At 39.7% G+C, this 26,722-nt stretch overlaps 2 protein-coding genes across 2 annotated transcripts; one reads left to right on the forward strand and one right to left on the reverse strand.

Annotated features, from left to right (window-relative positions):
- Positions 1-261: 261 nt before the first annotated feature.
- LOC126616966 (uncharacterized) lies at positions 262-15,357 on the reverse strand. Its single transcript, XM_050285065.1, has 3 exons — positions 15,209-15,357; positions 1,555-1,909; positions 262-1,461 (listed from the first exon to the last, which is right to left on the reverse strand). The coding sequence occupies exons 1-3, from the start codon at positions 15,355-15,357 to the stop codon at positions 1,249-1,251; spliced, it is 717 nt and encodes a 238-aa protein (XP_050141022.1). The 3' UTR covers positions 262-1,248.
- An 8,697-nt stretch (positions 15,358-24,054) lies between these two features.
- Positions 24,055-26,400, forward strand: LOC126615247 (F-box/kelch-repeat protein At5g60570). The gene is made up of 2 exons (XM_050283049.1): positions 24,055-24,234; positions 24,504-26,400. The coding sequence occupies exon 2, from the start codon at positions 24,862-24,864 to the stop codon at positions 26,038-26,040; it is 1,179 nt and encodes a 392-aa protein (XP_050139006.1). The 5' UTR covers positions 24,055-24,234; positions 24,504-24,861; the 3' UTR covers positions 26,041-26,400.
- Positions 26,401-26,722: the final 322 nt, after the last annotated feature.

Below are 26,722 nucleotides of genomic sequence, written 5' to 3' on the forward strand. Positions count from 1 at the left end.
TAGTAGTTGGAAAAGCTCATAATTCAAAGTATTCGAAGTTGAGAGAATCATGTGTTTGAAACTGCTTCTCGAAGAGCTGAAAGTGCTTTTTGACAATCAAAGCTCAACTTTGGGGCAAACAGCAATCAAACCACATGGTTTTGTCAAAAATCCAAGCCACATTGGTTAAGAACCGATCAAGTCCATCAGCTGAGTTCTGCCAGTGCGGTTTGATATCGGTAGCGATGACTTGAATTTAGGTCCAAACTCGACGTACTAGCATGCCTTTAACACCTTTTTATTTTTTATTTTTTTATTTTGAAGAAGATTACAATATTATCCTACCAAAATGGTGGTATACAATCTGAGTAGTTACCAAGATCGTGAGATATGCATGGATTGGATGGGACTTCAAAGTTGAAATCTCAACGGATGCTAGCATGGCTCATGGGATGAGATTTAGATCGTGTGGTAAAAAATTATTTTGAATTTTTATTTAAAAGAAATCATTATGAATTTCTTATTTAAATTAAGAGTAAATCTCAGTTTATTACTCTCATGTTTCGTGGTTTTCAACATTTAGTACATCAAGTTTTTTTCATCCTAGAGTCATACATAAAGTGTTAATTTTGGGACAGTCTTATACATTCGTTAGTCAAACTGTTAAGTCTGCTGTTAACTGATGATGTGGCGCCTATGTGGACAATGACCGGGCGCCACGTGTCATTAAGGGGTCTGCGTGAATTTTTTTTTTTGAGAAGGGGTTCAATAAAAGAAAACCCCCGTCTTCTATTCCCGCACTCTCTCTCTCTCTCTCTCTCCCTCCCTCCCTCCCCCTCTACCTCTCTCATCTTTGCTCTTGCTTCACTGGGCCTCCAATCCCACTCGACGATTTGAACTCCCAAGATTTCAATTGCATTCATCTGGGTCGCTGAGCTTCGATTCCAATCCAGCAAATATTCAATCTTTTCCCAATTTCGAATACGGAGGAGAGAAAGCATCTTTCCCTCTTTCTCTGCAATTTGTAGGGTTTTGGATACCTTTATATGGCTTCCATGGCAGCATCGTCCTACTGGTGCTACACGTGTAGCCGATTGATTCAAGTTCGGGTTTGGACCCAAGATTCGATCTTCTGCCTCGATTGCGGAGCTAGGTTTATTGAAGAGATCCCAACCCCAACTAGATCTTCTCTGCTACACCACCCATTTCCCCTCATCGCGATGTTCCTCGACAACGCCTCGGTTTCTCAGAGCCTGAGCCCGCCTAGACTTAGCCGGAATTAGAGCTCGAGCCCAACTTGGACAAACCCTGCAAGAAGATCTTTCTATCTGCCAATTGATCCTTCACTTCGACATCCGAAACGAACCCACTTGGAGCAAACGAAGCCCTCCATTTGTGCCACTGAACAAACATCTTTTCTGCTTTGTCCGGGTCCATTGATCTCACAATCAAGAACCTCATGAGAGTTGGGTCTCCAAACTTCTACCAACAAAGCAACCATGGATTCATATGAAGTACAAAAGTGAATGAATAATATTATACACTGTATGAGAAAGCATTGCAATGTGCTCTTACCTCAGTGGAAGATCCAAGCTTTTGCACTGATTTCTTCATCTCAGCCAGAGCAAAATTCTTGGGTTTTCTCCATATTTTGGTTTCTGGGTCTGAGAGTTGCTTTGTTTCTGGGATTTTACAAGGAAGAAGAAGTGAGAAGGGAGGGAGGAAGGAGGAGAGAAGTGAGGGTGGTGCAGTTTGTAGAAGAGAGAAGGGAGGGAAGGGGTGCAGGTTGCAGAAGAGAGAAGAGAGGGAGAGATTAGCCAGTGATAAGCCATGGATGTTGCTTGTAGATTTTCTAAACAATGCGGGGCTAATTTCGTTACAAGCTTTGAGTGTTCCTTTCACTTGGACTAATAAACACAAGGATGACTCACTTATTTTTTAAGAGATTAGACAAGGTCGTTGCCAATTCTTATTGGTTTGAATTGCACCCAGGCTACGTGCTACACAACTATCCTATTTTGGGGTCTAACCACAATCATATGTGTCTTGACACCATTGGCTCTCCAGTTAATCGTAAGAGGAAGTGTTTCAAATTTGAGGAACCTTAACCCTGAGTTTAAACAATTTGTTAAGGGGGCTTGGAAATGTAGTGAAGGGATTTCCCCTCTTGATCATTTCAGGGGTTGTTTAGGTGCTTTTGCTTTTCTTGTTAAACATTGCAATCACACGGTGTTTGGTTCAATCAGGGTGAAAAAAGACAAAAAGCAAAGTCTAATTGGTTAAAGCATGGTGATAAAAATACAAGATTTTTCCAACTATGCGCAACTATTAGGAGAAACTGAAATGAAATTAATAAAATCAGATATGGCAATGGTATTTGGTAGTATAAGGGAAAGGGTTTGGAACAAGTTTTTGTGTAGTTATTCAAAATGAGATTCACCAATTGATCTAATCCCCCAACTGTTGAGCACTCGAGCTTGATCTCTCATGTAATAAAACCATGCATTTCAAATGATCAGAATATCAAGTTAACTGAGGTCTATTCAAATGATGAGATTTGGAATGTTGTTAAAAGCATTGGAGCTCTTAAAAGCCCCAGGGCTGGATGGTATCCATGCGAGTTTCTTTCAAGAATGCTGGGAGGAGCTGGGGCTATCAGTGTGCAATATGGTGAAAGATTTTTATTTATTTATTTATTTTTTGGTAAATAACACAAGCCTAAAGTTAATCAACCATACAAATATTGCCCTAATCCCAAAAGTGGAGAAATATTGCCCTAATCCCAAAAGTGGAGAATCCGAAAACAGTCAATAATTATCGCCCAATTAGCCTATGTAATGTTAGTTACAAGATTATAACAAAAGTTATGATCACCAGGTTAAAGCCCCTTTTGCAGGAGTGTATTTCACCCAACCAAGGTGCATTTGCTCCAGGTAGGTCAATACAAGATAATGTTCTTATTGCACATGAATTGTTCTCTAGTTTTAAAAGGAAGAAAGGCAGAACCAGGGAGCTAGTTATCAAGCTAGACTTGGAGAAAGCATATCATCTCTTAAACTGGGACTATATTAAATGTGTGTTGGAAGGGTTTGGTTTTTGTATTAAGTGGATAAATCTAGTTATGGAATGTATATCTTCAACTTCATTTTCCATTAACATTAATGATGAGTCTCATGGCTATTTCTGTGCAAGTAGAGGTATCAGGCAAAGGGACCCATTACCCTCTATATTTTCATTCTTTGCATGGAACCCTTGATTAGGAAGTTGAATGAGTTAGCGTATACCCAAAAATCCCATATTGGCCTGTTCACTTCCCTTTTTGGCTACAAAGTTTCCAATCTTGTTTTTATAGATAACTGCCTCATCTTTTCCAAGGCATCTACAAAGGGTGCCAGGAAGGTTTTAGAAGTTCTTAATTGTTTTGCAAAGGGTTCGGGTCAACAAATAAACTTCAACAAATCTTCTTTATACTTTTCCTCTAATACAACTTGTTGATGCACACAATCAGTAAGGACTTTGATACAACAGAAAATGTTAAGTTTGTGACTTTCACTAGATTGCTCCGGTCACTAGTGTGAATAAGTATGTAAATGGATAGGAACAGGGAAGCAAACATAAGATGTACGTGGTTCACCTAGATTGGCTACGTCCACGGAGTAGAGGAGTTCTCATTAATTGTGAAGGGTTTACACAAGTACATAGGTTTAAGCTCTCATTTAGTGAGTACTAGTGAATGATTTAGTACAAATGACATTAGGCAATATTGTGAGAGAATGATCTTTATTTATAGAAGAGAGTTTCTAGTTTCATTCTGACATTGACACGTGTCGTGTTGTGATTGACTTCTGATGTCGACACGTGTCGCGCTGTGATTGACCTTCTGGTTGGAGGGAAACTCTTTTGGGTCCTTGACGATATAACATTGACCGGTGCTCAATAGTTTCAGGATTGGTCAAGTATGGTACAAACAGTGCTCCCCTAAGTTCCCGAGTGAGGGAAGCTCCTCGGTTGGGGACTTGCAAGATCCAAGCCATTGAGTAATCACGAAACTTCTAAGTACCAAAGTGTGGTATCATTTTCACTTGCCTTATCTATCTCATATGTAGATGTGGCATCTTCTCTGGAAGTACTTTTCCTCGATTTAGGGGTGGTATCTTTAATCGATGAAGATGCACAAGGTAATGCATCAATTTCACTTGAAGCTTACTTGTAGTTTCGGTCTTGGTCAAGTGCGATACAAACCCTATAGTAGGAATCCCCCAAGTCGCCGAGCTAGGAGATTTACCGCAGGAGGTAACATACAAGGTAAGCAATCAGACTTCCAAGCAAGCAACCTAGATCAGAGGTTCGACTTCGGCTTTCGGTTAATTGTTCTCATTCTCCTTGTGTCGTAAACAGCAACAAGGATAAGGAGAAGCAAATGGAGAAGCGATGATATGAGATACTTTTGCTTTTGAAGAAGTAACTTTCCACATGCTTATTCTTGAACTGGGCTGGAGGGTTTTCTGGTTTCCTCCAAAGTATAAGGCCGACTCAAGAATTTGAGGGTCAAAACTGTTGGAAATATGCCCTGAAAGTCAATCTTTGGAAGAAATCTTTCAGGACAAATGAATCGATGTATGGATGAATCTTATACATCAAATGGCAAAGACACGAATTAGGACTATCTTAATCAACGAAATATGTCCTAAATAGTGTATCCATGGACAATGGATCGATTGAAGAAGTAATCTAATGATGTTAGACTACAGAGACCTTCTTCACATAACCATTATGTCCAAAAGGTTCCTGGTCGTTGGATTGTCGGAGGGATACTGACAATGCGTAGACCGGTACATACTATGTCTGCTTCAATTGGAAGGATGGAAAGTCTCATCCCATTCGTGTTGTGACACTAAGACAAGTATGTAGGTGCTCATTAGGGGAATGAGTTCACTGAACACAATCGAACGAGAGTACTTGCATGGAGGTCTACTCACATGTCAAGCAAGTAACTCTAATGGTTGGAAAGATGTAAGTAATCCTTAGACCTGAGGCATCGTCGTTGTCTTGTGGTTAAGTACTTAATCTTTGATTATGTCAAAGTCTCCCCATTCGAGGGTGTCCACGGCATAATTGGGGTTAAGCCACTTAGTCATGAAGGCAAGTGTATGCGCAACAAGGAATCTTTAATCCTCGGTAAGAGAGGAAGAATACTCTAAGATATGATTCGGGAATCTTCGGCCGAAGTATCGAGCGTATTGATTGGAAAGCGTTCCTATACGACTCAAATGAATCATATATGAAGGAATAATCACATTAGGGGTTTGACATGATATATCCATACCCTAATGATGTGATTGAGAGTATTGTATTAGAGAAGGATTAAATTACATTGTAATTCCAACTGACTAGGTTCTTCGAATAAACTTCTACATTAGCTTGGGTAGCTATGACATATGGTTAGATGTCACTCATAGCTTGTGAGTTCTTCTAGATGATTAAATGTAGTCGTCAAAGAAGAAAGGTGAATTAAAATGAAGTTTTAATTAACTAAGTGATTGAATTAAATATAAGCAATTGGATTGATGCCAATCACCTCACTGCCTTGCTAATTAGAACCTAAAAGATTGTTCACCAAAACACTATTGTGGTGAGTAACTAATGGATGATGGAAACAATTAATTGGATTAATTATGTGTTGTGATTAATTTAGAAAAGTCTAAAGAAATCATAAAAGCGATAAAGATCGTTTTGGGCTTAAAGAAACGTTCGGGTTTAATTGGGCCCATTGGGCCTAAACCCATTGGGCTTTTATTCAAGCATTGGATGACTTGAAATAAATGAAAGCCCAAAGCCCAAACAACACAAAGAGGGCTGGCCATATTATGTGGGGAAGGAGAGATATTTGGTCAAGTGTTGACTAGGTTTTCTTTTGTCTATATAAGGAACTTTATAGTGATAAAGTTCATTAGGGTTTTTTGAAGTGTTTAAACAACAAAGAGGCAAAAGAAAAAGCTCTCTAACACATCAAAGGGCCGGCCACCATTGGGGTGTTTTAGCTAACAATCTTTCACCCTTTTGGTTATTCCTTCATCCTTCTCACTACACTAGTGGGTGAGGATCTTTAGAGGTTTCCTACTTTGGAAACTTGAAGAGAACCTAGGAGCACTCATTCTTTCAAAGTGGAGGAGGCAAGGAGGGAAGCTAGGCTCAAGGATTTCAAGGAGCAAAGGGCTTGGAGGTGGTCCATCCTTGGTCTCAAGTCTAGATCAAGAGGTATAAGACTAACCTTCACTTTGTTCTTGATTCTATAAATTGTTTTGATGCATTATATATAAACCTATGAACCTTGAAGGGGATTTGCATGACTATAGCTTTGATAATATGTTATAAATGCTTCCGCTGCTTTCGTATATTAAATTTGATTTGGATATGCATGATAGTCATTATGAAATCCCATGCTAGAATCTCATAGTTTTCCCTTCAAAAACAAGTCCATCAAATCTAGAGTACGTTCGACCCTGATGATATGGGATACTTTTGTTGTTGACGAAGTAGTGGATGTATTAGCACGTGTTCTGTTACGCTTGTCTTCACATGCTTCCTTGTATCATTCTCACTTGCCTTATCTGTTCTTCAGGCAGATGTGGTATCTTTTCTGGAAGCATAAGATGTTGAAGATGAGTACTTGAGAGCAATGCCAGGTAAGTAATCAGGCAAGGGGTTCTAGGCAGTCAGTTCTTGACTGAAAGCTTAATTCTAAGTACTGACTGATTGCTCTCTTTCTCCTTGTCTTGCAGGTAAGAACAAGGTCAAAGGAAAAGATAGGGAAAAAGCATGATATGGGATACTCTTGCTTTTAACCCTGATGATATGAGATACTCTTGCTCTGGTGTAGCTTGTTTGTAGAGGTATTATCGGGAGGAAAAGAAGCTGAGTATTTTGAGAGACTCTGCTGAGAGTGCCTTTTCAGATGTGACGAAAAGTTGAGTATTTTTTTTTATTTGCAGGTCTGCCTGGCTGTGGAGGATGGAGGTCAACATATATAGAAGTCTCCCTAACAACAAGTAGTAGTGCTATTCCTTTACCCTTCTTGGTCATAGTAATGTAGTGGGAGCTGCAAGCTTCACGTGTTTTAACTTTGTTAGAGCACTTTGAAAAAGTGGTTTGTGGTATCTGGAAAGCTGATGTTGCATATGAAGATTGCAGACAAGCTTTATCCAAGGAAATCTGGCTCTCGAAATTCGAAGAGCGGTGCCTCTTCGGTTTCGAACAAGTAATCCTGTCGGGGATCTGGCTCTCGAGATTCAGAGAATGGTGCCTCTTCAATTTTTGAGAAAGCAATCCTGTTGGGAGTTTGACTCTTGAGATTCGGAGAGTAGTGTCTCTTCGATTTTTTAGAAAGTAATCCTGTTGGGAGTCCGACTCTCGAAATTCGAAGGGCGGTGCCTCTTCGATTTTTGAGTATGTAATCCTGTTGGGAGTCTGGCTCTCGAGATTCGGAGAGATGAACCTCTTCAATTTTTGAGAAAGTAATCATGTTGGGAGTCGGACTCTTGAGATTCGAAGAGTAGTGTCTTTTCGATTTTTGAGAAAGTAATCCTATTGGGAGTCTGGCTCTCGTGATTTGGAGAGTGATGCCTCTTCGATTTTTGAGCAAGCAATCTTGTTGGGAGTGTTTTCTCGAATGTGAGTAAAGGTTGGGCATTTTTGCCAGTCTGCCTTGCCATGGAGCATGGAGGTTGACACACATTGGGACTTTCTAGTTATCAAGCAGTGATGTTGTTCTTTTACCCTTGTGGGTAATAGTAGGGTAGCTGGACCTTCAAAATTTATGTGTCTAACCTTTGTTAGGGATCTTTGGCAAAGTTGTCTGTGGTACCCGATGAGCTGATGTTGCGTGTGGAAAGTGGTGCCTCTTCGGAATCCGGAGAGGTGCCTCTTCGATTTTTGAACCAACAACCTTGTTGCCATTTCTTTTATAAGGGCACCAATTGTGTGCAAGAAGTACATTCGGAGAGTTATTGCTTGTAGGAATTTTCCCCTTACTTCAGAGATTTATTGCACCTCATTTCTCCTTCATCATTTCTGAGAATGTTTGGCCCATCAAATTGTTGTTTTGACTTGAACTTTGGTGAAAAGGCAGCCATGCCTTCTCAAGACAACATATGGCGCCCATCCATCTTATCCCCTACTAGTCCTCTTATCATTGGGGACTCTGTGATGAAGAACGATATGACCGATGCAGTGGTGGCCATGAACCTTCTCACTCTCAAAGATTACAGACTACTTTCCAAATGGTCTGATGAGTTGGCTGTTAAGAATTCTTTGGCTCTCAGTGTTCAGTGTGCAGGTTCTATGTCTAATATGGCCCAACGCCTATTTGCTCGAACCCGCCAAGTTGAATCATTGGCGGCTGAAGTGATAAGTCTTAAACAGGAGATCAGAGGGCTCAAGCATGAGAATAAACAGTTGCACAGGCTCGCACATGACTATGCTACAAACATGAAGAGGAAGCTCGATGAGCTGCAGGAATCTGATGGTCAGATTTTACTTGATCATCAGAGGTTTGTGGGTTTGTTCCAAAGGCATTTATTGCCTTCGTCTTCTAGGGTTGTACTGGGTAATGAAGCTCCAAATGATCAACCTTCGGTGCCTCCTCCTTCTGGGGTTCTGCCTAGTACTGAGGCTCCGAATAATCACCCTTTGGTGCCTCCTCTTTCTGGGGATCTGCCGACTGCTAAGACTTCTCCTGAGCAACCTTTGTGAAGGCTCCCTCTTGTTTGTTTATTTTGATTCATGTATATGTACATATTTGTAACTTATCGGAGATATCAATAAACAAGCTTTGCTTCATTTCAACGTATTGTGTTAAATACACCAAGGCCTTCTTCACTAAGTTCTTTGAATTTTTCCTTTTGTTGAAGTTTGTATGTTGAAGCTTTGTGAGTGAAGCATGTAGGTTGAGGTAGTGTTCCCTTAATTTCCCGAGTGAGGAAAACTTCTCGTTTGGAGACTTAAAAAATCCAAGTCACTGAGTGGTCGTGAGACTTCCAAGTGTCAAGGTGCAATAGCATATGGTAGGAGTCCCCCAAGTTTCCGGTCGAGGGAGTTGACGAATGAGGCATTTCCTTTCTAAGTGGTAGCCCAAAACTCCTTCTTCATATATATTTGTTATGAAATTTGTTAGGCCCAAAGAAGAGGAGGCCTATGCAATTTTTTTTCGAATTTTTTTTTTGAATTTTCGAATTTTCGAATTTCTAAATTTTTAAATTTTCGAATTTTCGAAATATATATATATATTTTAAAGCTTTGTAGGTGAAGCTTAGGTGTTGAAGCTTTGTAGGTGAAGCTTTGTTGGGTACCATGAATTGATTTTGCTTCACACTATCTTGATCAAGATAGTGTGAAGCTTTTGTGGGTGAAGCTTTTGTTGGTGAAGCTTTTATGGGTGAAGCTTTTGTGGTGGGGGAAGCTTTTGTGGGTGAAGCTTTTGTTGGTGAAACTTTTATAGGTGAAGCTTTTGTAGGTGAAGTTTGTATGGTGGGTGAGGCTTTTGTGGTGGGTGAAGCTTTTGTTGGTGAATCTTTTATGGGTGAAGCTTTTGTAGGTGAAGCTTTGGAGTTGAAGCTTTGTAGGTGAAGCTTTTGAGTTGAAGCTTTTATTGGGTACCATTAATTGATTTTGCTTCACACTATCTTGATCAAGATAGTGTGAAGCTTTTGTAGGTGAAGCTTTGTAGGTGAAGCTTTTGTGGGTGAAGCTTTTATGGTGGGAAAACTTTTGTGGGTGAAGCTTTTGTGGTGGGGGAAGCTTTTGTGGGTGAAACATTTGTTGGTGAAGCTTTTATGGGTGAAGCTTTTGTGGTAGGTGAAGCTTTTGTTGGTGAAACTTTTGTTGGTGAAGCTTTTATGGGTGAAACTTTTGTAGGTGAAGCTTTGGAGTTGATGCTTTGTAGGTGAAGCTTTGTAGGTGAGGATTTGGAGTTGAAGTTTTTGTTGGGTACCATGAATTGATTTTGCTTCACACTATCTTGATCAAGATAGTGTGAAGCTTTTGAGAATTTGTAGTTGTCCTCCATTGATGAAGCTTTTGTTGGCACCATAAATTAGTTTTGTTTCACACTGTCTTGATTAAGAGTGTGTGAAGCTTTTGAGAATTGTGGTTGAACTCCTTTGATGAAGCTTTTGTTGGCACCATAAATTGGTTTTGCTTCACACTGTCTTGATTAAGAGTGTGTGAAGCTTTTGAGAATTGTAGTTGCCCTCCATTGATGAAGCTCTTGTTGGCACCATAAATTGGTTTTGTTTCACATTGTCTTGATCAAGAGTGTGTGAAGCTTTTGAGAATTGTGGTTGAACTCATTTGATGAAGCTTTTGTTGGCACCATAAATTGGTTTTGCTTCACACTGTCTTGATCAAGAGTGTGTGAAGCTTTTGAGAATTGTGGTTGAACTCTTTTGATAAAGCTCTTGTTGGCACCATAAATTGGTTTTGCTTCACACTGTCTTGATTAAGAGTGTGTGAAGTTTTTGAGAATTGTGGTTGCCCTCCATTGATGAAGCTCTTGTTGGCACCATAAATTGGTTTTGCTTCACACTGTCTTGATTAAAAGTGTGTGAAGCTTTCTACGAGTTGTAGTGTTTGCATTGTTACAGAGGGGAAATGTCTGAAACAGATGCAAGAGGGCTGAATAGCTTGATCTTCGTATGCCATGCACTGAAGCTGTTGTTGGCGTGCAATAAGACTTTATTGGTGACTATAACTCTTGTTGGGCATAAGTGCTCCCTTAGTTGAGTTGTCAAGCTTGAGGGTTTTTTTTTATTATTTGTGAATGCTAGGAGTTTACATGTACAAGTTGTACCACTCGTCTTCTGGTAGGTGGAATGAATGGTGAGTTGCTTTCATCACTTGGTTGAAGGTACGAAGATGAGTTCTTTCTTCACCTGGTTGGTGGCATGAGTGGCAAGTTGCCAAATGATATTAGAGTACGGGTTGTGCATTTCATCACCTGGTTGGTGGCATGAGTGGCAAGTTGCCAAATGATATTAGAGTACGGGTTGTACATTTCATCACCTGGTTGGTGGCATGAAGGAGAGTACGGGTTGTACATTTTATCACTTGGTTAATGGCACTAAGATGAGTTACTTCTTCACCTGGTTGGTGGCATGAGTGGCAAGTTGCCAAATGATATTAGAGTACAGGTTGTACATTTCATCACCTGGTTGGTGGCATGAAGATAAGTTCCTTCTTCACCTGGTTGGTGGCATGAGTGGCAAGTTGCCAAATGATATTAGAGTACGGGTTGTACATTTCATCACCTAGTTGGTGGCACGAAGATGAGTTCCTTCTTCACCTGGTTGGTGGCATGAAGATGAGTTTCTTCTTCACCTGAATAGTGGCATGAGTGGTAAGTTGCCAAATGATATTAGAGTGTGGGTTGTACATTTCATCACCTGGTTGGTGGTATGAAGGAGAGTACGGGTTGTACATTTCATCACCTGGTTAGTGGCATGAAAATGAGTTCCTTCTTCACCTGGTTGGTGGCATGAGTGGCAAGTTGCCAAATGATATTAGAGTACGGGTTGTACATTTCATCACTTAGTTGGTGGCATGAAGAAGAGTACGGGTTGTACATTTCATCACCTGGTTGGTGGCATGAAAATGGGTTCCTTCTTCACCTAGTTGGTGAGAATAAGGGCAAGGTGTCGAGGCACATTGTAGCAAGTGTCGAAGACACAAAGTATGTTGAACCCTTTCGAAGCATAGTTGGCTTATGTATGGATGCGTTGGAATGTATGAATATGTTGGAATGTATAATGTTTATGTATGAATGTGTTAGAATGTAGGATGTTTATGTTGATTGATATGAGTGATGCTTATGAATGTTTTGCTATTCATGAAGGGATCCATGCTTTTGATAAGTGAACCATGTTGGTTGTAACACTTAGTTTCACATATTTTGTGTCAAAGTATTCATGTTGAAACTCTGAGTTGGAGTATAAGGGTAGGTCAGCGTAGACCAAGTGTTCCAGTGCTAGGAATGCAAAAGACTCAGAAGAAGTTGTTTGAATTCTCTCTTCTTTAAATATTTTCCGAATGGGTTGTGTGACAAAAGATCTCAATCGGTTGAGAGTCAAAACATTTGTAATGTGTATACCTTCTTATAATAACATTTCCTTTAGTACCTAGTCCTTCACTTTGAAAGAGTGAGGCTTGGCCCCATAGTTATAATAGTCGATGGTATGTTCACCCCTAGTTGTCTTGATACAAACTTTTATCCCTCTTGTTGTAATGGGCTTGCTGAGAGTAAAAACCCATCATCTTACCATGAGACAGATACGTTTGGTGACTTAGCGAGCAGCTAAATGAGGCAAGAGATGATGCAATGGGTGTCTGAATGACCAAGATCTATTCACTTGGTAGAACTTGACTTCCACTTCCCACTTGTTGATAGGGGTTAGCCATATGAGGGTTCCCTTGGTATGTCCTTGCTTCGGTGGAGGCGTGGTTGTAAGCCTGTTCCATCATCTCAGAGTAAGTTTTCCAAGTGTTGGCATTGATCATGTACTTGAAGAAACAATCACGTAGGCCTGCCGTGAAGGCCTTGAGAGTGGTCTTGTCATCTGCCTCAGCGCAGCGAGAATACTCATGGCTGAAGCAACTGGCATACTCTCGTAGTGACTCGTCCAGCTTCTGGCGAGTAGTGTACAAGTCATCTGTAGAATGCAAGCGATCAGTCTGGAAGATGTGTTGAGAAACAAACAGTTTCCTCAGTTCCTCAGATGAGTCTACTGTTTCAGGTGGAAGACGACAATACCAGTTTCGAGCTCCGCCAGAGAGGATGGAGGGGAAGAGAAGACATCGCTCTTTGTTAGTGTGCATCCGATATGCCATGGTGGACTCAAAGAGGTTAAGATGTTCAATTGGGTCCTTACTTCTAGTATATAGTTGTAAACCAAGCTTTTGTTTTGTCTTCACTTGAAAGGGGGTGTCGATGATCCTCCTTATGAGAGGGCCAGGCCTGGGTTGGTTCCAGTTAGATATTTCGGCCTGACGTTTGGCCTTCAACTTGTTTACTTCTTCAAAGAGCTGTAGGATAATGGGGTCCTGAGTGGAGCCATGTATCACTGGAATTTTCTTTCGTAAGTCTCCATCGCCTCTTGGAAGTAGGAAAGTTTGAGCAAGGGCGTGTGATTTTTTCTTGGACTTGCTGTACTGACTTCTAGGGCGAGTCTGTCGGAATACCTCAGAGTCCCCTGTACCTTCATGTTCCTCTGGGACCTGTTGTTCCTTCCCTAGATTGGCAGCGGGCCTGGGTCGTGGGAGGGGATCAAGTCTTTCAGAAACCCTTGGGTCATTGATCTTCGAGCATATGTGGAGGGGATTCTCTTGACGTTGCTTTAGGAAGTCTCGGTAGTCACGATAAACAGCTTTCGATCATTCCAACCCTTATGCAAGGAGGTGTCTTCCTCCACTTCTCTTATTTCGGGTCGAAGCATCTGGGTTGAGAGATGTCTCATGTTGATCAATTTTTGATGATTAGCTCGCTCATCATCAGGGATACCCATGTCAAAGAGAGGTGACCTTCCGTCTTGGGGGGTACCCAGATGATGGTTGATGTCCACAGGGGCAATGAGCTCGCGTGTTTGAGTTCACCTAGTTTCATGGAGCGTCTCAAAGAGCTTCTCATACTGCTCCTGGAGGACCTCATTCTTCATTGCTATCTTGTTGTTATGAGCTTCTAGCTTATCGACTTTAGCTTGAAGAACAACCCTTTTTTCTTCATTCTTTCGTTGCTTCACACTAGGTGCAAGAGGGGTGTCATTCTGTGTGCTGTGGCTTCCTTCGCTCCCCATGTTGGAGATGGATGCTTGGTCAAAAGAGAGTGTACGAATGATGGAAACTAACTTGGTAAAGCTGAAGAGAGTGGGAATAAGTGTCGTTCCCATAGACAGCGCCAAATGTTGATGCATAAAATCAGTGAGGACTTTAGTACAACAGAAAATGTTAAGTTTGTGACCTTCACTAGATTGCTCCAGTCACTAGTGTGAATAAGTATGTAAATGGATAGGAACAGGGAAGCAAACACAAGATGTACGTGGTTCACCCAGATTGGCTACGTCCACGGAATAAAGGAGTTCTCATTAATTGTGAAGGATTTACACAAGTACATAGGTTCAAGCTCTCATTTAGTGAGTACTAGTGAATGATTTAGTACAAATGACATTAGGCAATATTGTGAGAGAATGATCTCTATTTATAGAAGAGAGTTTCTAGTTTCATTCTGACATTGACACGTGTCGTGTTGTGATTGGCTTCTGATGTTAACATGTGTCGCGCTATGATTGGCTTCTGATGTCGACACGTGTCGTGCTGTGATTGGCTTCCTGGTTAGAGGGAAACTCTTATGGGTCCTTGACGGTATAATGTTGACCGGTGCTCAATAGTTTCGGGATTGGTTAAGTATGGTACAAACACAACTAACCAGATTCGAAGTGAAATTGTCAACATTCTTTATATTCAGTAGAAGACCACCATTGGGAAATATCTTAGTATACATAACATTGTATTTTTGAAGGACCTTCCAAATGGGAACGAGCAAATAAGGAGATTCAAATAGAAGCTTGCCGGTTAGAAGTCAATATTCTTACACGCCACCTTTCTTTCCTTGCAGGTCGACCCCAGGTACTCTTACTGTGAAATTCCGTTCTTGAATTTCATTGTTATAATCTACGTATTTGTATTATTGAGATTTTATATTATTTTTTGAGAATTTATATTAATTTATTTAAATTTAGATTTTAATTAAACTAGTTACGAAGTTTGAAGTTTGGAAATTAATTATTTAAAATCCATAAACCCTTTGAGGTCACAAATTATATTTTTGAATAGAGCTCGATCTCATGAGCGCGTAGGCGAAAATCATTCATGAAACGGAGCTATTACGAATGAGTTATTAACGTTTAAAGCTATGGACATTTTGGTATTTTAACCTTCATCTAGAAGGCTCCAGATATTTTGGAGCAATGGATGTGCCACATGTGTGGCTGTGACAGAAAGGAAAGGAGAGAAAAGGAGGAGGAAATGGGGGACCAATCAAAAAGAGGGAAAGGAGGGTAAAACAGAGAGGAAGAAGAAGGGGAAAACGGGCTGACCCGTGTAACCCATCGGACCCGACTCGGTTATAGGTAGAAATTCCGTCAATTTTCGTTGATTTTTCTGACGAATTCCACTTAGTTATCACTTGCACACTCCACCCCGACCTTTCTCTTCCATTTCCACGAAAAATCTGAGAGTTTTGGCCTTGATTTCACGAAAAAGGGCGTCGAGCGCTTCATGGTGCACGACGACAATTCCGCCAATTCTCAAAGGTTTTTCATCAACCACCACCATCCTCAGGTGTATCTTGAGACCAAGAAAAAAGCCTAAACAATTTTGGGGGCGGCGAAGCTGTTTTGGAGTAGAATCAAGAACACCCAATTCAAGGGTTTCCGGCGGTTCGTGGGAAAACTCAGGTGTTTCTCGAACAAATTGGACTTGACCACATGTATGAAAATTGCTCCCCTCATTGAGATATACTTGCTTGTAAAATTTGGTGATTTTTTTAAAATAATTGAATTTTCCGTTGAGTCGGGACGGTCAACTGCCACCGGCGGTGGCCCGTGCGGCGGCGCATGGCCAGTGGGCCGACGATGCTATTAAAGCTAAATTAGATGTCTTGATTTTGGAGTTGATACCCGCTTGATGAAATTTGATTGTTTGAACCTACACTTGATAAATATATCAATCGACGGTCCGACCGTTGGATCGTCACCAAACTTTAATACGTTATAGAACGTAATATTTGAGGTTAGTTTGAATTGACGGATCGGGAACCCGAAGTACGGATCTTCTTGAATTGGATTTCTAAGTTTGTAAAACTAATTGTTAACTGCCACCTAATTCTAGCAATTGACGGAGATCCGAAATAAGGACCTTAGGAAGTTATGGATCCGAAATCTGATATGCGGATCTTCTGGATGAAATTACGTAGGGTTGTGGATCCTACCGTTGACTGAGAGTTGACTTTTGGTCAACATGTCTCGAAACGTTCTAGATACTAAAATTAGTACTACGAGAGATCAAATGAAGTCTAGGGGGCCTACATTGGTTAGAGAGTGACTTGATTACATCTGATATGGTTATGACCTTGAATTCCTATATTAATATCATAGTGAATATGACTTGGTTTTATAAATGTGATTTCTACTGAAATGTGATTTTTAGATTTTTATATATTTAGCCATAGACCTATGTTTATTAAACATGATATGAATTGTGCACTTATGATATTTGTGAAAGGTGATTTGACGTGCATACTTGAACTGTGGTTTGATTTGCATGATTGGTATGCTGTAATGAAATGTAAGGGTTAATAGTGGACTGTTAACCCATTGCCAGGGGGTTTGTTGCTTCAAAATTTGTTTCATATCCTATTTCATTGTTTCATTTCTCATTTTGTTGACCCGTTCTAAATTTAGTACTTGTGCTTTGTTTCATTTCGTTGAGCATTTGTAAATTGAGCACTTGATTCATGTATTGTTTCTTTAAGCCATTGATATGTTCCTTGGCCCTCTGCTCGGTTTCGTTGAGTGATCTGGAATTGGGTCTCCGCTAGGGTTCCGTTGAGTGGTCCGGAATCGTATCCATTCAGATTCCGTTGAAAGGTCTGAAATCTATTATACTCCACGGTTCCGTTGAGTGGTTCGAAATCGTATCCTGGTATGGATTCAGTTAAGTGGTACGGAATCCCACTTGATGTTTTGGTTCCGTTGAGTGGTCTGGAACCTGATGTTGATGGATTTTATTGAGTGGTCCGAAATCACATCATTTGACTTGTTGGTTTCTTGGATTCAATTTCAGCTTCAGAGATGTAGGCTTCGACAGAACTGTGTTGCTCTAGCCTTGCATTTCGGTGTATGGTATGTGTTATTGGTTGATGTGATTGTGGAATGATGTTGAAAAACATATGTATGTGAGTGAATGGTATACCTGTGTGAATGGCAAGATGACAATTGTGGTTTGGCTTATGGTTGATGTGTAGTATGGTACTTTATGTTTTCTGCTAAAAGTATTTTACGAAAAGCTTATAGTCTAACAAAGGAGGAACTACGAATGACTTGATTCCTATTTAGGGTACATATGCAATCTAACGAAGATGTTAGATGCATCCATAAAGTATACAAAAAATTATTACGTTGTTGGATCTCGAGTTGTGCCTTGCCTATATCCCTGAGGTGGGGTATGTTATATATGCGGACACTTGATGATGTCACGTGTCGATCCTGAGCCTATGTCGGGATCGGGGTGTGTCACCTACTTCTCAGAAATGCAATTGATGTTGAGCGTGGAACCTTCGGCTAGATCTTAGCCTTTTGAGGATTCTTGAGCTCTCCGAGGCTTCTTTCATTAAGCCTTAGGAGTATGGTGTCAGTGCTTCACCCGTGAATTCAAACCAACGATTTTTGCTGAGATTTGAATAAGCGTTGCCTCTATCGCAAGTATTGTAAAATAGGAGATGACTTCCTCCATGGTCTTCAGGTGACTTTCGAGGTTGGCGAATCTTGCATGTTTTCTGTTTCGCCGTCTATTCGAAGCTCGTTTACTATTACATAAATCAGTTGAAGACTCGGCCAAATTCTATCCATGGATGGAGCATATTCGTTGGTACAATTACACCATAAGGGCATTATTGTAGTCATAGTAGTAGAGTAATCTGGTTGAGCGGTTCTTGAGTTTAACTCTTAATGAAAACACCAATTGTTGGAACCAAATTCATGCACCGCTATAAGTGGTGGAAATGTTTAAATTGGTTTACTTATAAAATAACATATAACCATGAATAAGCCTAAGACAGGGAAGGGTGTGCCGGTAAAAGGATCTCAGATGATCAAGTTAGTAAGCAATATTATGACTCAAGCAGTGGGCAATAGAGTAAGTGTGCAACGATTGCATTACTAGAGACGAACTTAGAAAGGTCCATAAGGATATCTATGAAGTAGATATTACATCCTCTTAGGAGTATGATTACTTGCAGTGCACATCAACTCTTAAATTGTAAGGGCTCCAAGATTATAGGAATCATGTTGAATTCATACTGGATTAGGTTCTTGAGTCTTGCGGAACAAGAAAGGTTTATCTCAATGAAGTTGACGAACTTCGCCTATTGATTCTGGAGCAGGATGATGATAGCACCATTGATCCGTTTAGTCAGCCTCATGATGGAGGTTGTTGAGTCTATGATCGGACTTCTGAGGTAGGCATACTCCAATCCGTCTTACTTTAGCCTTGGAAATTCATGGTCCCACAATACCAATGTAAGGTAATTCACATTGCAGGCTTTCTTTGTTTATTTTTCAATGTGTTTTGTTACTTTTGTAAGTGTAGCCATCGAAATTGCAGTGAAATAAATGTTCACCAACGCATTAAAATTTTGACGTGTCAAGGCATACATGGCATATGCCACGTGTCATACAAATTGTACACATGGTGTGTGACTCAACAAAATAAAAAGAAATACCCTCGGAGGATTACACAAGTTTTTCTTCTCATTTTGGGCAATGACAAGGCAAGCACATTTCAATCCATTGAAGATCAAAACAAGGTTTTCTTCTCATTTTGGGCAATGACAAAGCATGCACATATCAAGTTTAAAATGATATTAAGTGGAAAATTAGGCCATAAAATTACCACTTCAAGTTTAAAATTGTATTAAGTGGGAAATTAGGCAATGGTGCTTGGAAAAGAAAAAAATATTTTGTGGTGGTGATTCATTCTCAAAGCCTATAAATAGGCTTCTACATCAAGGTATCATCAACCAATTCACAAATACATTTCTCTACTCCCAAAATGGAAGAGAATACTCCCCACACATCCAAAATCCTTGAAGCTTTGAAACTCTAAAGCTTTCAAGCATCCAACCTCCCAAATTCAAGCAACTCCCGAAGGATCAAGAAAGCCCTATTCGTTCTTCGTCAAATCCTCCTTCAAGATCAAGCCCTAACGGCCCTTGAAGAAATTTCTCCTTCAAGATCAAGCCCCAACGGCCCTTGAAGAACTTCCACCAATTCAAGATCAAGCCTCGACGGCCCTTGAAGAAAGTGTTCACCAAATCCACATAACTGTTCATCCTAAGATCAAGCCCCAACGGCCATTTGGATCAACAACATCAACAAATCCACACAACTGTTCATCCTAAGATCAAGCCCCAACGACCTTTTGGATCAACAACATCAATAAATCCACACAACTGTTCATCCCAAGATCAAGCCCCGACGGCGGCCCTTGAAGAAAGCACCATCATTCATCATCCGTTCATCCAAGATCAAGCCCCGACGACCCTTGGATCAACAAACATCAACAAATCCACACATCCAACCGTTCTTCAAGATCAAGCCCAAAAGCCCTTGAAGATCCGTTTATCACCGTTATTCAAGATCAAACCTTAACGGCCCTTGAAGAAACACTCATCCTCAAGATCAAGCCCCAACGGCTCCTTGAAGATCCGCTCAAATCCACCTTCAAAGATCAAGCCCACGACCCCTTGAAGAAACTTCCAACAGTTCATCCAAGATCAAGCCTCGACGGCCCTTGGATCAACGAAACATCCACAAATCAACACCTTACGGAGATCGAATCAGAGGATCAAGTTAAAAGAGATCGTAACCCAACAAATCCATTAACACCAAAATATTATTTTGTGCACGTTGTTCTTGTCTCTTTCGTTTCAGGAATTTTCCGTGTTCATAGTAAGCTTTTAAAGTTTTATAATAACTAATGTATCTATATTTATGTATCTGGATTGTGTATATTGGCCAATTTGAATTTAAGTATCGCCTCTCTTACTTTTAATCTACAACCACACAACAAGTTTGAAGGCAATCTCAAGCTTCTAGTTCACAAGATTCAATGACCTCTCTTCCATTGGTTTCACTTTCACAAGGCCCATGTATCATTTTTTTTTTTGTTGAATGAAGAGCTGGTTTGGGATTGCCTAAATTTTTTCAAAAGCAACTTGACACACCTCGACCTAGAAAGTCCACTTGGACTCCGAATCGAGTTGTGCTGGCCGACACCTAGAGGGTGACGAAGCCATAAAGTGTAGTGTAGTGGAAGAAGAATGTGAATAAATTTAAACCTAAAAGTGCTTAATAAAAAGAGTGCGCGGGTCAGCGAGATTGAACCTTTTTTCACACGTGATGTCAGAGCATAAGTTTGGGCAGCATTGCATTCATCACACGCGTGTTGTAAGCATTCTTGGTTCTTGAACCTAAATGTCGAATATTGCCACCTCGTTGAGCATGAAAAATGTGTTAACTTTTACTCAAGTTTTGGGCACTTTAGACGACTTGTCATCATTTTAGAAAATAATTTTGATAATTGCCCCTAGACTTTAAACGATGAATCTTCCTACCAAGGAAAGTTCCGTTTTGGGAAACGAGCTGCTAGCCCTGCAGTCAGGCTAATGTATCAAGGGTTGAGTATCACCAAAGATTTACCGATTAATCCTATCATTTTTTTCCCACTGTTTTTACAAACCCTTCGTGATAGGAAACCAAAATGGTTTTGTTTCTTTGGTAGCACCTATTAGTTTACCCTCTCTTAGAATCCCCGCGAAGGTCACTTCGTCAAGATTCTAGAAATATCTTAAACGACAATCTGGTGCTAAAGTGGTAGCATTTAACGGCACATCCCAGACCGGCTCCGCAGTAACACGATATTGTCCGTTTTGGGCTTACCATTCCCTCACGGTTTTGTTTCTGGAAACTCACAAGCAACTTCTCAATGGGTCACCTATCCTGGGATTGCTCTCGCCCAAACTTGCTTAACTTTAGAGTTCTGATGGAATTTGAAACCAGTGAGTTCCCAAAAGGCCTCGTGCCATAGGGAGGGGATCATGTATATATAAGGCATATCACCCCCTTTCCGTTAGTCGATGTGGGATGTTACAATCCACCCTTCTTAAGGGCCAAACGTCCTCGTTGGCACACTCGCACCACACGGTAGAGTGGTTCTGATACCAAACTGACACATCCCTACCCGAAAAGTCCACTTGGACTCCGAATCGAGTTGTGCTGGCCGATACCTGGAAGGTGATGAAGCCATAAGGTGTAGTGTAGTGGAAGAAGAATGTGAATAAATTTAAACCTAAAAGTGCCTAATCAAAAGAGTGCGCGGGTGAGCGGGATTGAACCCTTTTCACACGTGAATGTTAGAGCATAAGACAATATAATAAAGTAGGATTAAGGTTATACCACTGAAGATAACCATCTCCTGAGATTTGCCAACATCCTTGTTTATACGTAAGCTCATCTACTAAACCTGGAGGGACGAAAAATAAAGTTGAGTGGGTCAGCAAAACAATGTTTGTAAGAAAACCTTTATTTTCGTATATTCAAACCTTATGTTTGAGCAATCTATGGAGATTTTATTTAAGTTTCTATTTATGTGTTATTAAACTAAGTTAATTAGTAATTTCACCTATAGGGGAAACGTATCCCGAGGACGTACGGGGTCAAGCAAGGCTCGGAAACTCCGTTTCAACTACGTAACTGTGAGTGGGCAGTTTACTTATATATATATGTATGAGTTATAGTTTCCTCAAATGCATTTACGCCTATTATGCCATAATTTTAGTTTCGTTTGGTAAATGTTGCTTTGTGATTGGAATTATAAAATGGCTATGGCATATTCATATGCATTTTACTTGCTTACATATATAGTGCTGTGGTAGAATATCAAACTGATTCTACAGGATGCGCATGTAAATTCAGGTGAGTTTATTATATTGATTCGAATTGTATAACATTCATATATTCATATACTTAGCTCATCATTACTACACCCCGGTGTTAGTGCTCTCGCCTGGGGCCAGGGCCAGCCTTCACGTGTATGCTCACCTCCCGCACCGTATGCTCGTCTTAGATCCAAGTTAGGTGCTAGTCTATCGTACATGTCATGTTAGGTGACTCCGACTTATAGGTGACTGCGCTTAGCGCAAGCTTCACGTGATCGTAGCACTAAAGTGTATATTATTATTACACCTAACATGTCGTACATGTCACATTAGGTGACTTCGACTTGTGTGATAATATAGATTGATGAGCCATAGATGCAGTTGTACAGGTCACGTTAAGTGACTCCAACTTGCTTGCTAGTATATTGTCAAGCACATGCCTATATTTCCATTATTGTTGAATTATTCATGTTGTGGCATATTTCTGATATACATTATTGGCATACATTAAATCTTCATACTTATACGTAGTATGATTTTAAGGAAACTATACTTGTTTTACGGCGAACGGTTAGTATATTTGAAAATAAAAGTCTTTACAAATGTTGTTTTGCTGACCTACTTAACTTTGTTTTTTGCCCTTCCAAGTTTAGTAGATGGGCTTACGTATAAACGAGGATGTTGGCATATCTCAGGAGGTAGTTATCTTTAGTGGTATAACCCTAATCATACTTTATTATATTGTCTTATGTTTTAACATCACGTGTGAAAAATGTTCAATCCTGCTCATCTGCGCACTCTTTTGATTAGGCACTTTTAGGTTTAAATTTATTCACATTCTTCTTCCACTACACTACACTTTATGATTTCGCCACCCTCTAGATGTCGGTCAACACAACTCGATTTGGAGTCCAAGTGGACTTTCCAGGTCAGGGTGAGTCAAACTCCTTACAAAAGTTAAGGCATTAAGTGTCTGGTAAATGAGAAAAAAAAAAGTGTTCTTTTTTTTGAAAATATAGGTCCAAAACAACAGAAAGTATAAGATAATTCTAAAAATAAAATAAAATAAAATAAAAACTTTTTGTCATTAGAAACAAGTGAACGATACCAATTCATGAAACTTGCATATTGACAATCATACTCTCATCCTTTTTTGATATAAACACTTTTAACGCTATAATTTATCAAAGAGAAATTTTATTTGAACCCATATAATATAATACCTAACTTAAATTTTAAATGTGAATTGTCTTTTTTATCCTATTGCATAATTACTATCAAGTACAATGTGAAAATAACAACAAAACTAAAATCTATAAATAAACTCATACTCAATAATTAAACCCCACCATCACACAATGTTTATCCTATATTCATTCCGGCTAAAACCCTAAAAGTTCCCATACAAAAAAAAAACACAAGTTTTTATTTATTTATATATTTTTATTTTTTTATCGATGGATGGTGCGTTTGAAGTTTTGAACCCTCCAACTCAGGTATGAATTGATTTATTGAAACTTTTTTAGTTTGCTTTCAATTTTATTTATTTATTTATTTTTTTAAGTTTGGAATATGGGTTTTTGAGTTTCACTGGGTTTATGGGTTTTGCAACTACACACCATGTTACCATTACAATTAGGAACTTGTACCCATCTCTCCTTTAAAGGTAGAGTTTGTAAGTAAACACGTTCCTCTATCCCAATCAGCTTAATTTTCATTCGTCATTAGTCTTCTTGTTAATAGACTTCTCTCCTTAATTTGTAAGCAACATTAAATTTGTAGAACCTCTTCAAAAAGTAATCATTTTTTTTTTCTTTTGAGAAAAAAGTGAGTTACAATGGTGAAGGTCATGCATAAAAAAAAGTTTGGAACGTCCTCGACAGTTACAAATCTATGCCATCAATCAGTCAAAATAGCATTTTAGTAAGTAATCCGACAAAATCAAACTCTTCGTGAAACTCACGATCATCAAAGTTGAGAAGATGAATTTTTGGGATTTTATTTATTAAACAGGTGTAAAGATAAATTTACATTTTGAATTAGGTTTGTAAGAGTAATTTAGATAATAAATCTGAGTTGAAAGAGATATTAATTCTTTAATTAAAAATAATATAAATGTGCAGAATAAATTAAGTTATATAGATTCAAATAAAATTTCATATTTATCTGTTTTCTCACCACTGTTTATTCTCTTAAAGAAACAACTAAAGTCCAAACTAGCCCCAAATCTTATCCATCATTGCCGTAAAACAGACATGGTGAGTTTTACAAGTTACAAGTTGGAATCCACCCCATCCTTCTGTCCTCACTGCTCCGATATATATATAGCACACACTTCAACTCTCTCTCTCTCTTTCTCTCTTCTCTCTTTCTCCTTCTCATCTCTTTCTTTATCCCCGCCGGATTCCGGCAACATGCCGACGGAAAAAAATTCCGGTAAGATTCGCAGGCGACCTTGCGATTGAGATCCGAAATCGATTATTCTCACTTTCTTGGTACGCAAACATTTCGTTTATTTTCGTCTTGATTCCTTGAAGTTGTTGTTTTTCTCAGTTCCTTTAGGCGAGATCCGATTAACCACCGATCCGGATCGTAATCTTTCTATCGGCATCGGATTCGGATTGGACCTTAGCTCTCTGCATGGTGTTATTGTTTTTGTTTGCTTGCTGTTGCTGTTCTGTGTGTATTATTTATTATTTTATTTTATTTTGTAAAATTTGTGTCTTTGGTATTGAATTTGTGCTTGATTTTGTGGAATATGCAGGTTTTTGTGTTTGGATTGATTGATATCATTCGAGAAAAGGTTCTTGGAATTCTTGATCGTTTGGTTTGCCATGTTTATTTGTATTGTGAATCCGATGGGGGATGGCTATGAAATTGTTCGAATTTCGTTTTCGATATAGAAATTGGTAATGGAGTTTGCCATGGAATTTTGACTATTCGTTAATGGAGGGGAAGGAGTAGATCAATGGAAATCGATTGCCTGCAAAGATCGGAATTGTTTTTTCGGGTATCGGGTTGATAGATTTGGGATTTGTGTAATTGGGATTTTTTTGGGAACCTGTATGAAGATTGTTTTATGTTTGGGAGTTTTGGTTGGGATATACTGAAGTTTTGTTAACATGAGAAACATGCCTTCCCAGTTGGTTAATTATACGAAGGAAGAAAAGGAAGAGAAGGAAGAGAGAGTAAATGTTATTTCGAATGTGAATTTGAAGGGGACAACGAATGATGGTCGTCGTAGGTATGGATCAAGTGACTCGCTTGTCCCCGGTCTTGTTGACGATGTAGCTTTGAATTGCCTCGCTTGGGCTTCTAGATGGGATTATGCTTCTCTGTCGTGTATTAATACAAGGTTTAATAAGTTAATTAAAAGTGGGTATTTGTATGGGTTGAGAGAGCAGTTGGGAATTCTGGAGCATTGGGTGTATCTGGTGTGTGATTTAAGAGGGTGGGAGGCATTTGATCCAATGGGAAACAAATGGATGACGTTGCCTAAGATGCCTTGTGATGAGTGTTTCAATCATGCAGATAAGGAGTCTTTGGCCATGGGAAGTCAGTTGTTGGTTTTTGGTCGTGAACTGTTGGATTTTGCGATTTGGAAGTACAGTGCAATACATCGTAGCTGGATAAAATGTTGGGGAATGAACCAACCCCGCTGTTTGTTCGGGTCCGGTAGCCTTGGTTCAATTGCTATTGTTGCGGGTGGGAGTGATAGAAATGGAAATGTTTTGAAATCAGCGGAGATATATGATTCTGTATCAGGTAGGTGGGAAATGCTACCCAACATGCACACTCCACGTAGATTGTGCACTGGTTTTTTTTGGGACGGCAAGTTCTATGTTATGGGTGGGATGTCAAGTCCTACTGACTCGCTTACTTGTGGGGAGGAATATGATCTCGATATGGGGAAATGGAGGAAAATTGAGGGTATGTATCCATCTGTCAATAGGGCTGCACAGGCTCCTCCACTTTGTGCAGTTGTTGATAACCAATTGTATGCAGTTGAGTATTTAACCAACATGGTGAAGAAGTATGACAAGGGGAAGAACACCTGGGATGTTTTAGGAAGACTTCCAGTGAGGGCTGACTCTTCAAACGGCTGGGGCCTGGCCTTCAAGGCTTGTGGAAAGGAACTTCTCGTTGTGGGCGGGCAAAGAGGTCCTGAAGGTGAAGGTATTGTTCTGAACACATGGTCTCCAAAGTCAGGGGTCAAGAATGGCACCTTGGATTGGAAAGTTATCGGTGTGAAAGAGCATGTTGGGGTGTTTGTGTACAACTGTGCAGTTATGGGTTGTTGAAGATTCTTTTTAGATTAACACAAAAGAAGGTACTGGTTTCTGCAATCTGACATGGCCCCTTCCGGGTAGTTCCTTGTTCACCCATCTGATTGACTAGAATTAATGGTTGCCGAGATAGCATTTCCCTGGCTCTCTTAAGATGCCTGCATCTGGAGGTGTTTTATTCTTCCATGATCCTGCATAAGATTTGCTCCAAAAAGAGCGAAGTAGGGACACATGGGTAGTATGCTGCTCCCTATTTATTTTTCAATTTGCATTTCTCTTCTACAGTCAGTTATTTGTTTTAATAATTTGAGAGCGTAATTGTTTAATGATTTGTTTTTATAAATTTGATGCTTGATAGTGTTCTATTTGTCACAATTTATAGTTTTCTGGAGCAAGATAATGAATTCTTATCTATCAGCTTCTTGATTAGCCATACTGTTATGTGCTTCAGAAGTGCATCAATGCATATTCCCTTTCTAGCAGATATCTGGCCTACAATTATTCTAGAAGCCTAAAACCTGATATACACGTGTCCATGAACCTCAAGTCGTCAGCCATTTCGTTACTTATAAACTTAGTTATTCTTCAATATGTTAAATTTTGATGTGTACTTGGTGGTGTTACTAGATTTTACAGTGTATTATTGGTACGTGAGTGTTCTGCTTTCTTGAAGCTTGATGGTGAATCTAGTTTGAGG

This window comes from Malus sylvestris, chromosome 3 (assembly GCF_916048215.2).
Source record: "Malus sylvestris chromosome 3, drMalSylv7.2, whole genome shotgun sequence".
NCBI lineage: Eukaryota > Viridiplantae > Streptophyta > Magnoliopsida > Rosales > Rosaceae > Malus > Malus sylvestris.